The sequence below is a fragment of the Setaria italica genome, chromosome IX (genome assembly GCF_000263155.2).
Source record: "Setaria italica strain Yugu1 chromosome IX, Setaria_italica_v2.0, whole genome shotgun sequence".
NCBI classification, from domain to species: Eukaryota; Viridiplantae; Streptophyta; class Magnoliopsida; order Poales; family Poaceae; genus Setaria; species Setaria italica.
This window is the reverse complement of record NC_028458.1, coordinates 38,431,080-38,444,266: the sequence shown is the minus strand read 5'-3', so window position 1 is coordinate 38,444,266 and position 13,187 is coordinate 38,431,080. Positions and strand designations below refer to the sequence as shown.

General features: G+C 43.2%; 2 protein-coding genes and 1 pseudogene across 2 annotated transcripts; all 3 read right to left on the bottom strand.

The window, feature by feature from the left end:
* Positions 1 to 740: 740 nt before the first annotated feature.
* LOC101770680 (cortical cell-delineating protein) lies at positions 741 to 1,504 on the bottom strand. The gene has a single exon (XM_004983658.3). The coding sequence runs from the start codon at positions 1,412 to 1,414 to the stop codon at positions 1,025 to 1,027; it is 390 nt and encodes a 129-aa protein (XP_004983715.1). The 5' UTR covers positions 1,415 to 1,504; the 3' UTR covers positions 741 to 1,024.
* Positions 1,505 to 6,915: 5,411 nt separating this feature from the next.
* LOC101771081 lies at positions 6,916 to 8,167 on the bottom strand (annotated as a pseudogene).
* A 687-nt stretch (positions 8,168 to 8,854) lies between these two features.
* LOC101770276 (3-hydroxyisobutyryl-CoA hydrolase-like protein 2, mitochondrial) lies at positions 8,855 to 13,072 on the bottom strand. The gene is made up of 14 exons (XM_004983657.3): positions 12,893 to 13,072; positions 12,717 to 12,797; positions 12,034 to 12,102; positions 11,898 to 11,961; positions 11,475 to 11,554; positions 11,295 to 11,378; positions 11,057 to 11,141; positions 10,853 to 10,938; positions 10,638 to 10,759; positions 10,206 to 10,266; positions 9,772 to 9,870; positions 9,595 to 9,696; positions 9,321 to 9,362; positions 8,855 to 9,214 (listed from the first exon to the last, which is right to left on the bottom strand). Exons 1-14 carry the CDS (start codon positions 13,013 to 13,015, stop codon positions 9,095 to 9,097), a joined length of 1,218 nt encoding a protein of 405 aa, XP_004983714.1. The 5' UTR covers positions 13,016 to 13,072; the 3' UTR covers positions 8,855 to 9,094.
* Between the last annotated feature and the right edge of the window lie 115 nt (positions 13,073 to 13,187).

Below are 13,187 nucleotides of genomic sequence, written 5' to 3'. Positions count from 1 at the left end.
AGTTCGAGCAACGAGCATCACGCCAACTACCTGCGCATGCCGCTTGCTAGTTGCTAGGATTAGCGTTTCATGGGAGGAGACTAGAGTGGGTCATCAACGTGACTAATGCCATGGTGGTTTCTTCTTTCTTAGCTCAGATCAGATACCAACCATGGTAGCCGGTGGCTAGGGCCAGCAAAATTCATCGAAGCACAGCCTGAAAGCTAAAGAGTAGAGATAATCCATGGCAAATCGAGGTATGATGACGCGAGCGCTCCTCCTGCTGCTGCCCTTCCCTCCGCCGCTGGCTCAATAAGCACCGACGAGCCTACAAATGGAAGCGCCACGCCATCCCATCCCCCATCCCTGTGCAGCGCGGCAGGCCTCCGTCGGCCATGGCCGGGCTTTCTCGCGTTGCGAACGGATATGTAGAATGGGGAAGAGAGCTAGAGAGGTGTGGATGAATAAAAAAAACTGATAAGTGGACCCAAATGATAAGGTGTCACTTCCATCCAACGTGGCATGCCAAATCAGCAAAACCGGGCTACAAAACCACCTTAGGAGGTTATATAAATGGTTTTCGCTAATTTATGGTGTAAAAAACCTGGTTTTGTAGGTTAGGGGTGAATTGAGCTACCATCTATACCTTGGGGGGTTACGTAGATTTTTTCCGGTAGGGTGGCAGCACATATCATGTCGTAGACGACATGTACTTGAATCTGGTGCGTCCCACTCAGTTTGCAAAAAAAAAAATCCAGAACAAAATCAAACATATAATCACTGTCACAGAAGTTCGGGTCATATGTAGTTCTTACATACTGACTGATCATGAACAATTCTTACCTCTTTCTCTAAAAAGATGAACATTTCTTATTGGCAATTTAAAACGGTATACGAACCAAACATACAGCAAAAGAATTACAACAAACTTGTTCGATCACATGCAACATCTCGCCATTGCAAAGCAATGAAGTAAAAGTTGGAATCGCGTGAGTACGAGAGTATGTTCCGTGGATGGGTACTTCTGCTACATCAGCTCTCCATCTTACTGAGGGCAGGTGAAGTCGGCCGGGCAAATCTTGCCGCACTTGTTGAGGATGAGGTTGAGGCTGACGGGCACGTTGAGGTGGATGCCGAGGACATCGGCCTTAATCGCGGTGCAGAGGCAGACGGCGGCGTCGAGGTCGACGAGCCCCTGCAGCAGGGGGCAGCACTGGTCGTATTGGGGTAGGCCGACCTTGACGAGGCCCAGAACGTTAGCGCACACCCTCAGCTTCAGCGCGTCGATCGGGCAGCGCCCGCCGTGGCCGTGAGACGGCGTCGGCACGACCGGCGGCGTAGGGACGACTGGACCGGGGCAGTAGGGTGTGCAGCCATGGGCGGCAACAGCGAAGAGGAGGCCGAGGGCAAGGAAGAGGGCAGGCTTGGGGGCCATTGGTGATTGATTGCTCTACGGTTTGAGCAGGAGGTGGTGTTCTAGTACTGTGCACTGCGTGTTCTGTGTTTTGGGATGGTTTTCTCAGGGTGTTTGGCAGGGTTTTTATAGCAGGTCGATGGAGTGGAGGGAGATGCTTTTGATCTTGGCGGCAGCAAAGCATGATGTGTATCCTTCGAACGATTTGATCGTTGCTTGGTTGTCCCTGGACGCGCCAGTTGTTTTGGGGGGATACGACAATTCTTTCCCATGTGGAAGTACAGAAGCAACTTGAGCAACCATGCCAAATTCACTCGACAAGAGCTAGCTAGTGATGGGTCAGGACTCTTATCATCATCTGCTAGGTTACTGCTACATATTCTGCTTACTGCAGTACTAGTGTCCATCATAACAAAGGCTACTTCCAACACATGGATTTTTCACATGTGCATGTAACCACATGAGCTATCTAAATCATTCATTTTAAGATCAACGGTAGGATGAATTATGGATAGGTGAAAAATTTAACGGTTGGATGAATATCATGTGAGAGGAATGAAGGGCTAAGATAACTTATATAACCACATGTACATGTGGAGCTGCATTTTCGCTACTTCCACTATACTATAGCCTCACATGGCCGACTACATTGTGGTCGGTACATGTCATTGTAGCGACTAATCGTTGGTCGGTATAGAGTTATGCTGACCATTCCTATGTGATGCATAAGTGGCGTCGGTGTAAACCTATACCAACTAACATGTTTGTATCGCCTAACGACCAGATGCACGGTACACAAATACCGACCAACGATCCAACGAGAATTATTCAACACAATATATACAATGCTATTCAGATGTAATTGCCTCAAAATTATTGTATCACCAGGGCATATGCAGTCATCACAACAATACATCAAACAGTAGGAAAAATTGACATTGATTTATCACAATAATACATATAGCATTAACATCCAGTCATCCATACAAACTAGCAAGCTGCTAGTAGCTAGTTCAATGTAATGTCACGTTGCACATTAGAACACTACAAACTAATATGTCTCACAGCAATTAGTTTGCATCTATGAGCAATATATCAACATTTCTACATATATCATTTGTGACCAAAAGCTATCAAGTTTGCATGAGCAAGCTATCAGCATATCTACATCTACCATTTGAGTCCAGAATGTCACAATTCACTACAATATTAAGCATTAGTATCATGCACGTCAATTAGGTACCGGTAGGATTTTTTTTCTTATGTGCAAAACAGTTAAATAGGAAAGTGACAAAAAATTGTATCTTGTATAGTATTGGTATGATATCTTATGTTTTTAGTACAAAATCTAAAGTTTTGGGTCCACTCATATAGACACAGTACCACGACAATTAAAACTTCCTAAAACAACAAGAAGATACTATGCATAGGAGGTATTATTCATACACATTAATTTAATGGCATTTATGTGGCGTTACAGTCTTGATATAATATCATGATACTAGCTATATATGCATTAGAAATAGTCTAAGAATAGAACCTTTTCTACAGCCCTAGAGATAAGACTAGTATCAAACTAAATATAGCTTATTAGGATGTACTCCCTCTTTTTTTTTAAATGTAGCTTGTTTCAGTTTTGTCCCGAATTAAACTTTGACTGAGTTTAATAGAAAAATTATTAAAAATACCAAATAAATTCATTACAAAAGATACAAAGACATATTTATGGTGAATTAATAAACTAATTTGGTGTTGTGGATGATAGTACATTTTTCTATAAATTTGATCAAAGTTAGAGAAATTTGACATAGGATAAAACTAAGATGACCTACACTGGAAGGAGTATAAAAAACTAATATCTCAGTCACTAAGTAAGTTAATTTTGGTAACTCCCAAGTTCTAATTTTGGTGCATGTTCAGTGATCTATAACTAAGGGTAGACTTTGTTCATTCACATTTTTCAGTGTGCCTTGAATAATGCATGATCAAATTAACACTGCTAGATTTGCAACATTTCTGAGTATTTCTTGTGAATAACTGACTGTTATTGATTTTTGTTTGTAATTTTATCAAACAGGTTAGGGTTTTTAGTCTAATTAAGATATTTTATTGGAGTTATTTACTAAGTGGACTTTGTTTTTTTTCTTAAACTGACACTGGTCAATCAATTTCATACCCTTGATCCATAATGTGTATATCACGTTGCGCGTTAGCGCATCCATTTTCTTGCTCAATCTTGGATTGTCCGAAGGAGACTAAAAAACCTCAGAGGAAAAAAATTGTTAAGGACAAAACCTCGGCCATTTAGCAAAAATGCTCAAAAAATGCTGCGCAAGCACTAATGCAGGCATACTTGCATAATAAGAAATGTAATAGTAGAGTAGAATCGTTGCATACAAATGATCTGACTAGTGATAGTAATTGGTGTTATTAGTCTTTCTCATTTCGTGAAAAGAATAAAGACGTGATCGGCTGGAAGTTTTCTTATATACATTGAGTTGGGAAACTCTGAAAAATGCGATTTCTGAATTCACTGAATCATCATACGTGTATCATGTATGGAGCAGTCGGCAGTCCCACTCCAGCTGGTTTCCATGTGACGACGTGTTATCACCCGTGACGTCCCGTTGATCCTAAAGCAACTTTTGCATAATCCATGCTTGATTTTTTTTTGGCCGGGGGGGAGGGGGGGGGGGGGGAGGGGGGGAACTCTCTCTCCTTCGTTCGTTAGCAAATATACAAAAAGAGTTCCCGACCAAAAACAAATACTCCGTGGTTCAGGCGTAATGGTGCGGGTGAAAACCATAAGAAAAATTCATGCTTTGGCACCGCCAGCTATTCGCTAATGAACAAAGCAGAGTTCCTAGCAAATTACAATTAATCAGTGTTTTACAACGTCCTGACGTGAGTGCAGCGTGCACACCTCCAGGCTTGATCTCCGTCGGTACTCGGCCACTCGCCTTAAAAATCTTAGAACTTGGTGTGAGCATCACTTGGACTTGTGTAGCGCTAACGCGGCGGGCGAGCTGGGAAACATGGGCGCCGCTGCAAACTGATCTGGGGGCTTCACCTCACGTCTATCAGACTCGCTTTAAAAATTACAGGATCACATTATCTCCGTCCACGATATGATGAACAAGGTGTGTAGCTAACTCTGAATTCAGAACCAGCTAGCTGGAGGCACAGAGCAGACAAAAGTTCAGGCATGTGTTCATTTGTACGTATTATCTGTTTGAGAGAGTGATCGTGTGCAGTATAATAATAATTAGTTTGCACAATTCACGGAGTGATCATAAAAAAATCTCATGTACTTTGTGTATGCACATCTTCGTACTATGCTTTGGTCAAAGAACCACGATGAACGGAGTAATCTTACCAGACAGTTTATCATCATAAAAATTACTCCATTCATTCATGTTTACAAGACGTAGTTCGACTGTCCAAATTTAGATAGTTGAGGAGGTCGAATATATGGTTTTCGGATTGCCGAAGAAAACAAACTCATCGCATCTAGACATAATATATATCAAGGTGCATAGCAAAATCTATGAATCTAAAAAAGTCAAAACGACTTATAATTTTGGACGAAGTGAGTAGTTAAGATAGGTAAACTATGACTTATTTTCTTCCACGAATGTCAAAATCCTGAGAGCTTATTACAAGCCATATTGTGAACCCAGGTACCCAACCATCCCAAATCTCATGTCCATTGCACCCACCCACGCACCAAGAGACATGACCATTATATTCAAAAAAAAAAAACTGTTCGGCATCCATCTGGCCGAATAAGTGGAGTATGTGCCATTGTATTGGACGATTGCATCTTCCTCTTCATTTTTATCCCACTTGTTTAGCTTGGTATTCCTGTGATCTGCGAGCCAGCAGCCCAGCACACGGCCTTACTCTTCGTTATATTGTTGTTTGGCTTGGATGTTCGCGCGCAAGGGGCCGGGGGTTGGCAGGGCCAAGTGGGACGGGAGGCGCGACGAACCTGCGCCCGCTACCCGGTTCACGGGTGGCGTCGGTTCCTCGCCTCCATCCCCTGTCAGATAACGATCGCTCATCAGCATCGTAAGCGTGCGTGGTCATGGGCGTGTCTTCAGATCACATCAGTATGCGCTGCTTGTTTGGTCTGTACCTGAAATATTCTCTGAAGCAAATGGAGCGAGAACGCCTGGGCCCGGTGGTCTGTATCGAACCATTATCATTAATCCCCAAGTGGAGAACACTAGAGCGTTCAAGGTTGCAGTGATTGATTTTGTGGAGTGCGTAGAGCTATGAGTCACTGTCTCACTGATTTTTCTCACTCAATAACTTGATTAAACTTCACAGTTATATAGCTGGATTGAGAGTTCCCTTTCTAGAGCTACACGATCCCGTTGGCTGTACATCGAGATGGTACTTTTTCTCTTCTTCACAACTTAACCGTTGTAAAAATTATAGCTTCTTAGATGTGCATGTTTTGCAATTCATGAACTCTAAGCGATTATCACTGTTGTCTGGACCATATGCATGGCGTGCTCATTGTTGTAGTACACTAGTACTCCTTCCATCCCAAATTACTATTCGTTTTGGCTTATTTAGATACATATCTTTTGCTATCTATCTAGATATAACATATATCTAGATCCATAGCAAAAATTATGTATTTAGAAAAGACAAAATGAATAGTAATTTAGGACGGAAGGAGTACTACCTTTTTCTTACTGTATATGGAACCACATTCATAATATATGTGGAAATGGAATGAAAACTATTTTAACTCAAGGGCAATGAAAGTAGAAGTATGCATGTAAGCAATGGCGTCGCATTCAATTATTTGTTTAAATACTTCACCTCGAGATACATGTACGCATATATCCAGATTGCTACCCCAACGTGAACACATAATGAGCATTATTTCATTCGATCCTCCAATTTTCGGATTTAATCTTTACGTGCAGTGTAGCGTAAGCGTACATGTCCAAATGAATTCCACACTCAATTTTATCAGAAATAAACTACAGCTTTATTTGTTGGAAAAACCATACAAATAGATCATGAGAACAAATCAAGAAATACAAATACCACACATGATCTTAATTAAGTTAACTGATCACCCCAGGCAAGACACATGCAAGTATACGAACACATTGTGAACTTTATTTCCTCCAATTTCCTTACTTAGACCGTCTTAATAATTAAGACACGGTGTAGCGGCAGTATACACGTCCAAATGAATTCCAGTATTCCACACTATATTTTACCAGAACGAAATTTCAACTTCATTCGTGGGACGAGAGCCATATATACAAACAGATAATGACTCATGAGAACAAATCAAGAATCACATGACCAGGACGTAGTTAACTGATCACCCCAGTATACGTGCAAACCACTCGTGCATCACGAAACGATTCATAGTAAACAAGCTCGAACCGGCAGCAAGATAAACCACAGAGCAAAGCATCATGCATGCATCTCACGCACGCCGCGGAGTACTGAACCGCGCGCGCGGCCGGCGACGGACACGATCGACGGATCTATGCGCAGTGGAAGTCGTTGGGGCAGCTCTTGCCGCAGTTGTTGAGGATGAGGCTGAGGTCGATGGGAAGGTTGAGGTTGATGCCGAGGATGTTGGCCTTGATGGTGGTGCAGAGGCACACGGCGGCCTCCAGGTCCACGAGCCCGTCCAGCAGCGAACAGCAGGGCAGGTACGGTGCAGGGCCGGCCCTAGGGGCAGGGGGGGCAGGGTGTGCGGCCGCCCCGGGCTTCCAAATCCAGAGGTACAGTAACGATAACACAATTCTTAGGGTAAAGGTAATACTTATGTTCCAAATAGTATTAAGGTGGGGGTCCACAAAAAGGTGACATTAAGGTGGGCCCACTTCGTGATTAAAAAAGGGCCGAATTCATCTACCGCACCCTCTTATCCCTATCGTCTCATCCTGTCGCTCGCATTGCACGCCCACCGCCCCTCGGCGGAACGGCGGACGGGCGAGATCAGATAGGAGATCGTCAATTCGTTTCTGTGATAATGTGATTCGATTGCTAATTTTCCAATTCTCCATACCGTTAATTATTAATTCACTATCACAAGTTATTTAATCTCAACAGATTTGAAGAACTCATGGTGTTTAAAGATATATTCGATTTTTTATTGAGCTCAAGCACTTTCAAGTCATTAAATAATAATGAATTTTAAGAATATTGCACTAAATTTGCAAAAACTTTTTCTTTTGATGGTTCACCTGATGTTGAGGTATATGATCTTATTTCTGAATTAAAGATTATGAAATTCACTTTGCCAGATGGCGTAATGTCTGTTATGGAGATTTTCGAGCATATTATTGTACCGACTCTTATTTACTGTGCCTGTGACTGTTGCATCAGCTGAAAGAAGCTTTTTAAAGTTGAAGTTATTGAAAAACTATTTGAGGTCAACAATGACTCAGGAGAGGTTAAATGGTTTGGCAATATTATGCATCGAGAAGAAATTATTGGATGAGATTGACATCAACTGTAGCATAAGTGACTTTGCATCGAGGAATGTTAGAAGAAACTTTTAAAGTAATATGTATAAATAATTTGATATGAATATTGCTTTTAGATACATTTAAAGTATAGGAGGCCCCAGCACGTCGGCGCACACGCCCAGCTTCAGCGCGTCCCGGGGCACGACCCGTGGTGGCCGCCGCCCGGCTTCGGGGCCGGCGGCGGTGGGCAGTAGGTAGCGCTCGCCACGGCCGCCAGGATCAGGCTCATGGCCAGGAGGAGCGCCGCTCTAGCTGCCATTGCGATCGAGCTGCTCGTGCTGCTGCTGCTGCAGCTGTGCATGGCGAGTGGTGCTTATAGTGGGTCGTGGTGACGCGAGATGGGGTCGCGCATGTGGTGCTCGAGCTGGCGCGTTGCCATCATTCCGTCTTGAAATCTCGTTGGATCTTTGGACGCGAACACGCCCGTGAACCCGTGATTAACTGGTTGAACCGTGTAGGGTTCGTACTCTTAATATTCTTTTGCATGTTCTGGCCAGATCACATATATTCTCTGCTGTTTTGCCTGCTGGATTTGGCATGTGAGTGAGCCCTGCAGTTGTTACTCGTACTGTTCAGGGCTTCAGGTCCTCAGATCCAGGTAGGAGTAGGATGAACTTCTTCAGCACACGATACGGTTGCATGTTGAGATTACTTCTTGCTTTCTCTGGTCTTACATGAGTGATTTTACACGGTTGGACGTTGAGATTACTTGTTGCTTTCTCTGCTCTTATACAGCCACCTCGCCTGGCCCAGGCTCGGTTTCTCAGGCAACCCACACACAGCCGGGCCTGCGCACACCTGAGATGCAGTGGCCCAAAGTGAGAGGAGAACGGCCAAGTACCGACGACAGGGCCGAGCAGCTGGATCCGTGACAAACCATAGTTTGCCTGGGCTGCACTTGCGAATGGCAGTGAAGCCGCATGCTGACTGACCACACTTAGGCACAGCACAAAGTGCTCCTGGCTCATTGAATTATTGTATGGTGAAGAAGCGCTAGCTTATGACAATTGACAAGTAATGAGAAAGTAACACAGGTTTCCCTTGACGCTCAAAATTCAGGACGCCAAGGTGTATATGGTTACACGAATAGTTTGTCCACATCCCCGACTGTTTGCCCTGCCGGCAATAATGGCTTCACAAAATATAGCACGTTTATCAGGTCAAGGCCCTTGGATGATCCGTGTGATCATACGAATGCCTCTCGCGTTTCTGTAGGTAGCTTCAACTCAGACTCAGACTCACCAAGTGGTGCGAAGTAGGCGTCCACCATGTCCTGCGTAACATACTCCAGGGCAGGAGGATCCCACTGCAAAAGAGATTAGCAATGTAAAGGTCACAAAGAACCTTTTTTTTCTTTTATTAGCAGTTTATTAAGGAACCAACGGAGGCATGGAGCAGAGCAAAACAATTACCTTAGGAGCCAAGTCCTTGTCAACTAGGCGCGCTCTCACACCCTGCACAGCAACAAAAAAGATTAGTGCAACTAGTATAACAAAAGGTGCATTTTTTCCAACAGAGAAGTCAATGATTATAGTTACAGCATTCTGGCTGGAAGTCATTAAATGTTCAGGTCTAAAGTCCATTGGTACTCATTTTAAAATTTTGTGACAAAAATAATCACTTGATCACATCGTATGCTTTATACAACATTTCATAAACTTTAAAGAGCATGGCATAAAAACATACCTCAGAAAATTCATGAGAAAATTGCTTTGATATCCCATTCATGGACATGCGGTATTCACGGACAAGGCACTCATCAAGTGTCTGATATCTACCCTCACGTATCTACATGATGGCCAAAAACAATCTCAGCCAACAGCACAAGGACAAACAACTGAGGTCATGCAACTTTCTACTCACCGATCGCAGTGAGACCTTCAAAGCTAATGGAGAGGCCTCTTTCAATCGTTTCAGTGCCAAGGTACACCATTCTTCGTTCAACCTAGCCTCTTCACTTTCCTGGTTACAATGGTAGACAAGTTTTAAACCATATGGGCATTGAACAAACTTCCAGTTACAGAACTAAAGCATTGAACTCAACAAACTAAATTATGCACCATCCAGGACAGTACAGTTATAATGAACAGAAGTCATGTCAAGACAGTATAATAAGTTTCCATCAAAAGTTAAACTACAAATTTCATGACAGTTTCATAGTAAATAGAGAGATACTAACAAAAAGTAAGCCCCATATGACATGTATCAATCAACAATATCTCCAGTTTCACTCATGACCAGATCAATCAGACAATACTCGATGTCAAAATAGTAAAAGCAGCTAAATCATAACTCACCAAGGCACCAACAATCTCTTCAACTGTTTCATGACTGAAGCATTTGTCTATCACCTCCAGCCTAGGTAACAGAAATGAAACAGTGAACATCGATAAAGATGATATTCGCAGAAATATATAGAAAAGGCAATTTTTAAAATAAAAAAAGTAGGCAGGAAAAAAAATAAGGCACATGGCTAGAGGTAATTGCATCAAAGGAAAATCTAGGATCAATTATAGCGAAAGCAGTGCTTCTAGCTCTCGATTCTTGTTCCTAAACGGTTCTACTTTTTTATAACCTGTGTGTGATTAGTAATTATGTATCCAGAACAAAAAAAGAAGAGTTGGAATGAAAAAAATGGTTTACTGAATCCTAGCTGAACTAGCTCGGCTGACACCCATAGTGATGGCACGGTAAGGTGCTTGATAAAACATGTTCAGCAAATAGCTTACCTATGAACAATGCTTGCTTTGTCTGGATAAACCATGTCTCCATATTGTGCAAGGGAAGAATCAATAACTGATGGGTCATCAGTTACTAAATTTGCAAGTCGATCATCAACCAGATCCAGATGCTGTCCCAAAAAAAAAGAACAGGAAAAATGGTTGGTAGTTTAGTTAATTATACCAGGGTGGTAAGACCAGAACCTAAAGACATGGATGCTTACCTCACTCATGGAATAGTGTGTGGCAAGGCCAAGGGCAATCATATCTGCTCCCTTGAGTTTTTCACCAGTCAAGGCCACGTATTCCCCTGCAAAGTTTCCAGTGTGAAAACTAGTAGAGTGAATGTTCTATTGTGCAATGGACTATAGCAAAACCACCAATAAAATCATAGGGAACAGCATGAAACTACTAATAAGAACACTAACCAACATGACCGGTTAGGTGTGACAAGTAAAAGGAGGCTGCAGCATCAGGATGGAATCCAATATGAACTTCTGGAGTTGCAAAGACCTGAAAATCGTTGTGTCATAATAAATACATCAAATACCTGACTTCAAACTATTCTTGAAATAGAGCAACCATCAAGAGAAAAATAGCAAATATAAGCTCACCACAGAAATATATAGAAAAGAAAAGCAAATCAAGAAACACATATTGACATACTGTTCTATCAGTTGCAATGCGAAATGTCCCAGGAATCGAAACACCTCCTCCACCACCCATAGTAACACCATCAAGAATGGCAACCTATTATTAGCCAAAAGAAAGTGCAACTTCACATGTCGAATCCAAACAATTATGATGAACCGCAATAAGAAAGTAGTTTTGAGTTCATATACTTACATGTGGTTTCAAGTACGTGCCTAGAAAATAAATGAACTTGTACAAAGTCTTGAAAAAATCCTGGCATTCCTCCATTTTGCCTGATAAAGAAAAAGAATAAAAACTTAAGGTAACCTTGGACATGTGACAAAGCCATTTTGACAATGAACAGGTTTTCCATGGACCCTCCAAAATTAAGGAACTTTGTGTATGACAGAACTGGAGGAAGAAAAAACTTATACTTGCAGTCTTGCAATCAAACTTTTCTAGATCTAGAGATAAATAAGGAGGTTGAGCAAGCAAGCAATGGAGAGTTGTTCTTTTCCAAATTGTGTTGTCATAATAGCCTGCTGCTGATTTCTAAATGCAAACATGACAGCCGCACAGGAAGGTGACATAACTATAATGGAAGGATTATATGCTATGCAGGGCCTAACCACCCACCTTCACTGACAAGTTCGCGCAATCTAACAACATCCCCGCCAGCACAGAACGCTCGGCCGCTGCCCTTCATGCAATGAACACCTCGATTTATATTTGGTCAGCAACATCAGTAGAAAGAAATGATGAAGCACCATACCTTCATCATGACAAAGCCAATATCTGGGTTGTCCTCCCATGATTCATAAAATTTATTGAGCCTGCCTCCCTATCAAGATGGACATTTCACCAAACATCAGATCGATGTTTCCATTGTAAAACTGTAAGTTGTAATCTATGCACTCGTCGCAGAAAAGAAAAGGTGAACATTGTCAACGCCTTAAAACACAAGAAATAAACTAAGCAAAGAAACAATTCAACAAAGGGACTAAATCAAGCAGCAGGAGCTTAAGATCGGTTGATCAAAAGGGTAGTTCATCCTACACCAAGGCGTCCAGCTTACATAAATGACTATGCAGGCATTTCATCAAACACATGCTAGACATTTCATCAAACCAAATGCAATTCATCAAACTACTATGGAGTGTGATCACGGAAGCATTCATCAAATTACAATTTTCAGTAATTTGAAAAATGCCATTGTCAGTGACTGAGGTGGTCCCCACCTGTCAGTGACACAACCGATGGCAAATTTCCAATTCTTGATAATTGTAATGGCATGAATCCAACTAGCCCTTCATCATCAAACATCACGTCCAGAGTTCACTGAGCCCCACCACCGCACAATCATGTAAGCATTTCGTCGAACACAGTCTCCCTATCATCACCAAAACCAAAAATGCGCACCAACCGCTACCTATAACACGAGAAATGGGGACGAACCATGGTGGTGGTGAGGGCGTTGAGGTAGCCGGGGCGGTTGAGCACGGCGGCGCGCGCACTCGCCTTTCCTTCCACGAGCACCTGCGCAGAATACGGTGTCAGCGACTGACCATCGCGCCTCCGATCCCGGAATAGGATGCCATGAAAGGGGGCAGGGCGGCCCAGCGCTCGGTTACCTCTTCGCTGGAGGTGGCGTGCGACGGTTGGAGGGAGGAGAGAGACCGCAGTCCCCCCAGCGCGCCGCGGCGCAGGGCCGCGCCGGCGCGGCGGGCGACGGCGGCGGCGGCGAGGCGCGGCATGGTAGCGCGGGTCGTAGGGTTTTGGACTCTGGGGAGTGGAAGGAAAACGTGCGGCCCGTCGGACGGTCGGAGTGCCGTGATGGGAAGAAACTGGTCCATATTATGAATTCATTAGGTAGGGATCATGGGCCGAACTCTCAGCCTGGAAAGGGCGCATGGACCGTATGGCCCA